General features: G+C 58.3%; 1 protein-coding gene across 1 annotated transcript in view; it reads left to right on the top strand.

The window, feature by feature from the left end:
• Nucleotides 1-3,020: 3,020 nt before the first annotated feature.
• HDGFL3 (HDGF like 3) overlaps nucleotides 3,021-6,000 on the top strand; it is a 27,980-nt gene continuing 25,000 nt past the window's right edge. Inside the window, exon 1 of the mRNA XM_028502233.2 lies at nucleotides 3,021-3,250. Coding sequence (XP_028358034.1) covers nucleotides 3,167-3,250 — 84 coding nt within the window. The 5' untranslated portion in view covers nucleotides 3,021-3,166. The remainder of the gene's footprint in view (nucleotides 3,251-6,000) is intronic.

Raw genomic sequence — 6,000 nt, 5'->3', positions numbered from 1 at the left:
GATGAAGCAGCAGAAGCAGCGCTCCTGCCAGGGAGATAAGCTTTTGTCTCCTTACTGGCTTATGGTTCCAAGGGCGTTCCCTTAGCCTTAGCCTAGGCGGGGGTTTCAGCTTCTGATACCAGGCAGGGCGGTTCCCAACAAGCGGGCCGTCTGCCTCCTTCTCTTACTGGACCTCTCTCTCCATGGCACCTGTCTGCCCCCATGCCTCCTTCAGGAGATTCTTTAATCCTCAGTTCCTGCCAAAAGAGGGCTTGCTCTTTCCTTGTCTGCCTGACCCTTCAATGGGGGTGTGACCTGGCTCCATTCTCGGCCACTCCTCGTCTCATTCTGCACCATCTCCTGGGAACCTCCCTCCTGGGTTCGGCCACCACCTCCGTGTGGATGTCACTCAGATCTCTACGTTCTGTCCGGACCGCTTCCTCCAAGCTGTACATTCAACTGTCCATGAACTCTCTCTCTCTCTCCGGGAGCCCCCTGGAAAGCTCGACACACAGAACCACGCAGGATCTCACCCCCAAACTGCCCGTTCTTTGCGGCGTCCTCGCCTCGGGGAGGGTCAGGAGTAGTCATCCCGTTGCGTGAGCCAGAAACCAGGGGATGGTTTCTGATGTTCCCTTTTTCCTACCCATGAGCCACCGTGAGTGAGTGGGCAAGCCCCGTCTAAGCCCTTGTCTTCTTCCTTTTGGTGAGAGTCCCTGCGGTGAGCCCCTGCCTCTCACCCTGGAATCCAGAGTCACCTGTCCAAAGTAGGTGGTTGTGACCCTCCCCTGCTGAAACCCTTCCTATGGCTTCTAACTGGGAGGCCATGCCACAGGGGACAAGCAGCCAGCAGCCAGGCCTCGGGCAGCTAGTCAGAGAGCCACTGGGGTCTGATGGAAGAGGACGTGGGGACCATGCGCAGGGTCCTGAGCCAGGCACGGTGGCAGGGTGACAGGGGCACAGGACGGGTCCTACAAGCAGGAGACACACTCTCAGATAGCTGCAGACCGCACGTGCACTGCCCCAATCCACGGGAGACGCCAGTGCCCAGTGTCCTTGGAAATGGGGCCTCTTGGGGAGTTGATTCACGAGGACTGGGCCCTCAGGAGTGGGAGTCATGCCCTGGGAAGAGAGACCCCAGAGTTTCCGGGCCCCGCCCCCTCCCCCCTGCTGTCGGAAACTACTGCAGAAACAGCCGTCATCTGTGAGCCAGGACGCCAGCCCACACCGGGTGACAGAATGTCCCGGGGCTTGTTCTCGGACCCCCAAACCCCCAGAACTGTGAGAAGCCAATTTCCAGTGTTTACACATCCCCTAGCCCATGGTGTTTCACTGTCGAGACCCAAAGGGACTATTAAAAAAGAGAAAACAGGCCCAAAATGTAGTCACTTGTGCCTAACCCACGTCACCAAACTGAGACTTAGACTCCCTGACTTCATCACGGTCACAACTGCTCCCAGAGTGAAGTCTTAGGCCTGCACCAGCTGGGCCATCTGCCTGGCAGACCCCTGGAGCTGCCCAAAGAAACTTGACCTTGACCGAAACAATCTGCTCCTGTCTAGTAACCACCTGTCCTGCCCCGGTCCGCTCCTAAGTCTTTCACTGAGTACAGCTCCTTTCTCTCCGACGGGATGCTGCCCACTCACCAATCGATGAGAAAAACCAATAAGATCTTTAAGGTTTGCTCGGTTGAATTGTGTTGTCTAAGGGGACGAGGCACGAGCTATTCCAACTGCGGCAGAAGGACCTAAGACTGCTCTCCAATGTCGAGAAAAGAGGGGACGGGGAACTCGCAGGATTGGTGAGAAGGGTGAATGTTTACAAAGGAAAATCACCAGATCGAGTCGTAAGGAAATGCATCAGTGGGTCACCGCCAGCACGATTCACAAAACAAACAGTCCCCGGGAAGGCTAGGGACTTTCAGGCCCCACTATTGGGAGTCCAGCTTCAAGGCATGGGAGCAGGGGTACCCGCACATGGCGCACACACACACACACACACACACACACAACAATACAGGGCACGTGAGGAAGGCAGATGCTGGGAGAAACTTCTACAAAGGAGAGAGGGCAGGCGAGCCTAGAAGAGGGGACACACACAGGAGGACTGTCCCGGGGCAAGGCGAGGGCCACAAAGTCAGTTACACTGAGGAGCTGCGCCGGCCGCGCTCTTCAAGGCGGGCTCCGGGGTGATGAAGGAGGCAGGCAGCATTCATCCACTGGGCAGATTCAAACTCATCTCGTCCAAAAGGTTGCCAGGATCGGAAACGAGTGACCTGCCCGAGTAAGTCCCTTTCGCAAAACGACCGGCCTGTTAAGCCACAGAAATAAGGACGCACAACCACTCACGGGCTTTGGAGCCCCGGAGATCCAAGTTCGAATCCCGACAGTGCCCCCCTGGGTGGGTCGCACTGCCGTTGCAAGGGCAGACCTGGGGCGAGAACCCAAGGTCGCCGCCGAGTCCACAGCGGTGGCCTCTCCGGAGGCCTGAGGATCCCCGGGCCGGCGGGGCCGCCGTGCCCGTCCACGGGGAGCCGGGCGGGGGTCGTGGGGCTGGGGGGCGCCCCGCGCGGCGCGGACGCGGGGAGGGGTGGCCGGGTAGCGATTGGCTGGGCCGTGCGGGCAGCTCGGGGCCGAGAACAAAAGAGCGCGGCGGCGGGCGGCCCCGGAGTCGGCGCTCCCGCCCGCCCGGCGCGGGCTCGGTGCTGGGGAGGACGCGCCCACCGCCCGCCCGTTCTCCGCGCAGCGGCCGGCGCGCTCCGTTTCTGGGCGGAAGCCGGCCGTGAGCCTAGGAATTAAGCGGCCGGCGCGGGAAGGGGGCGGGGGCTGAGCGTGCGAGAACAATAATCCGATCGCGGCTGCGGCTGCTGCCCGAGGAGGGGCTCGGAGGCGGCGCGAGGCCCGGCCCGCCGCGCCCGGAACCGGAGAGAGGCCGGCGGCGGCATGAGGCAGGCTGCGCGGCGTCCGTGAGCGCGCGGCGGGCCGAGCCGAGGCCGGGCGCCCCTCCCCGCCGCCGGGCCGTGATTTGCAGGCCCGCCGCGCCCCCCGCCCACCCCGCGCCCCCGCCGCCGTTCGCCGCTTCCCCTCGTCGGAGCGGCCGCCCGCCCGTCCGAGGCCGCGGGGTGGGGGGGGCGGCCTGCCGGCGTCTTCGCGGCGATCAAGGACGATCGGGAAGGGGAGCGGCCGGGATGGCGCGCCCGCGGCCCCGCGAGTACAAGGCGGGCGACCTGGTGTTCGCCAAGATGAAGGGCTACCCGCACTGGCCGGCCCGGGTGAGTACGGCGGCCGCGCGCGGGCCCGCCCGCCCGCCCACCATCTTCCCTTCATGATGGCGCGCCCGCCCCCTTCCCCTTCCCCTCGCCTCCCGGGCCCCGCAGGCCGCCGCCGCCGCCCCGGGAGCCCGGCGCTGACGGAGCCCGCGGCCTGGGGCGCCGGCGGCGGCCGGGCAGGGTCGTCGGGGCGCGCGCTGCAAATGGCCGTCCGCGAGCGGGCGGGCGGGCGGCGGCGGCGCATCCTGGCAAGGCCGGGCGGTGTCACTGGGAGGCCAGCGGGAGCCCGCTGGCACCCGTTCACCCATCGCTCGGAGCATCCTCCGCCATCCAGACTTGTTGAGTCTTCCCCGAGCGCGATTCCGGGGCCCCCGCCAGCCCATCCTCGTCCCGGGTGCGTGCCTCCCGGCTCGCCTCGTTCCGGCGAACCGACGCCCGAGAGCGCGGGCTGGTGGCACCGGGACGCCCCTCGCGCCTCTTCACCTCCATGTTTGTTTTAGGTCCATCCCAGACCTACCTGATCCTTGGCCTGCGCTCCAGCGCGCAAGGGCTCTCCCGTCCCCCGGAACATCTGCCTGTCCTACAGACACGGCATGGACATCTTTTTAGGAGGCCCTTTGCGTGGGGAGGAGCCGCGATACTACCGTGTGTGCTTTGTGCTTTAAACTACAGCCCCCTTAATTTTGTAACAGTTGGCAGTTCATGCCTTGAAATAAGACGTAGCGTGGAAAGGAGGGTCGGGGCATCTTGGAGGCTGTGTTGGTGCCCTTGAGGAACAGAACGGGGCACGGGGGGATATTGGCATGCATGGGAGGGTGGGCTCTACAACGCTGTCTGGTAGTCAAACGATAGGAGAGCAAAACCAAAAAAAAAAAAAAATACACCCATTCAAAAAAGGAAGTGACATCATGGGTGACCGGACTGCAGTTTAGTGAAGTTGGAGTCATGGATGGACTTAATCACATTGTGTGTGTGGGTGTGTTTGTGTTCTGTGTGTTTGGGCTGGTCTTTTCTTTTTTTTTTTTTTTCTTTCTTTTTTTTTGGCACTTAGTTCAGTTTGATTGTAAAATGGCAAGGGTACTGGGGCAAGAGTTGGAAGGCCTGGCCTCTGATCCGGGCTCATCTCAGCTGTCCGCATGTCCATTTCTGCACACAGAAATGGTCCCCCCTAGGGTTCCTTGCCCCTTGTCACAGCCTCGGATGCCCAGTGGGAAGAAGTCTCTTCCGCCTACCGTTAGGCTGGGCCAGTGACTTTTCTCCACATCCGACCTGGAGGTTGTCCTTAAAGAAGCCACACTTTGTAGGGTGGAACAACTGGTTATTTTCGTACTCCAGAGCCGTCCTGCTTGGAGGGCAAGATTTGTGACTTTAGGAGACTCTTAGGGAGTCCCTGGATGTATGTGTCAAGTGAGAAATAAAGAGCTGATAGGGTGCCTGTGTTTATGGACAGTCCAAAGTGAAGTAAAGGCTATCAGTAGTCAGTTGTTTCCTCGTAACGCAGTGGGTTTTCTTTAATCTTAGACAAGTGTTCTCAAGAGTCAAAAAATAGTCTTAAAATTTTCATTAGGGTTGTTTGCATTGTTTGACTACCTGTAGTCATATTTTTAAAAATTACTAAAGAAAAGAAAAAGTGCTGCGGAAGTGGTCCTAGTTGTATAGCTAATGGAACATAAAATTGCCGGAAGTCATGATTCCCAACCAGGACAAACTGGAACAGAACATGAGGAAATGAAATGAACTAGGTTGTTAGATAAGATGCAATAAATACAGGAAAGAAAAAAAATCACTCTCTGCTCACATCTAACGAGAGGCCCTTGAGGAAAGGATGTAGGTTTTCCTTAAGCGTATTGTTTTACAGCAAGTGGTAGGTTGCAATCTCCAAGGAAAGGTCAAGGTTAGAAAGAGAAAGTGATGCCGGAGTAGTCCCTGCCCTTGGGTAGCTGCAATGTGGTGTGTTTTGACACACGCCCGCATTTTCTTTTCATCCCAACCCTGTGGGACTTTTCCCTCCTTCATGCCGGGCTGTAGCTTCGTAGACAACATTATAAAACGCTAACTAGTGGGGGGAAGATCTCAAATGCCGTCCCTTGTTAGGAAGGCCAGTCGTGTGTGGATTCTGTATGGCCCCAAGAAGTCGAACCTACGAGGGAAGGCATGAGCTAGGCATTGCAGCTCTCTTTAAAAAAAAAAAGGTTTTATTCATTTTTTTAGAGAGGGGAAGGAAAGGAGAAAAACATCAGTGTGTGGTTGCCTCTCACACGCCTGTTGCATCCAGCAAACGCGAGAACAAATGTCGGAGACTTTCAGGGAATCAAGGATGTTACTTTATTGGCCAAGTTTAACCTGTGCAGGAGCGAACTCTCAGAGTGTCCAGAGACACGGTACCCACAAGGAGCTGCAAACGAGAGCCGCGCCGAGCGCTTATAACTACGTCCTTATATAGGGGCAGGCAAGCAAGCGTTATACAGAAGCAGACGTGGCAGTTAGCAATCCGCTTACAAAGACCTCGCGCGGGAATTTCAAACCAAGCATTCTTGTACAAGGCGGGAAGGCAGGATGTTTGTTCAGTAACCTAGTAATCTCCTGGCTCTAGCTAGCTAGGTTCCTATTTTTTCATGGTCTAAGTTTTTCCCTACTCCTTACAACGCCCCCTACTGGGGACCTGGCCCACAACCCAGCCATGTGCCCTGACTGGGAATCGAACCGGCGACCCTTTGGTTCTCAGGCTGGTGCTCAATCCACTGAACTACACC

This window comes from Phyllostomus discolor, chromosome 12, assembly GCF_004126475.2.
Source record: "Phyllostomus discolor isolate MPI-MPIP mPhyDis1 chromosome 12, mPhyDis1.pri.v3, whole genome shotgun sequence".
NCBI classification, from domain to species: domain Eukaryota; kingdom Metazoa; phylum Chordata; class Mammalia; order Chiroptera; family Phyllostomidae; genus Phyllostomus; species Phyllostomus discolor.
Note: the sequence above shows the minus strand (reverse complement) of the source record. Positions and strands in the feature narration are given on the sequence as shown.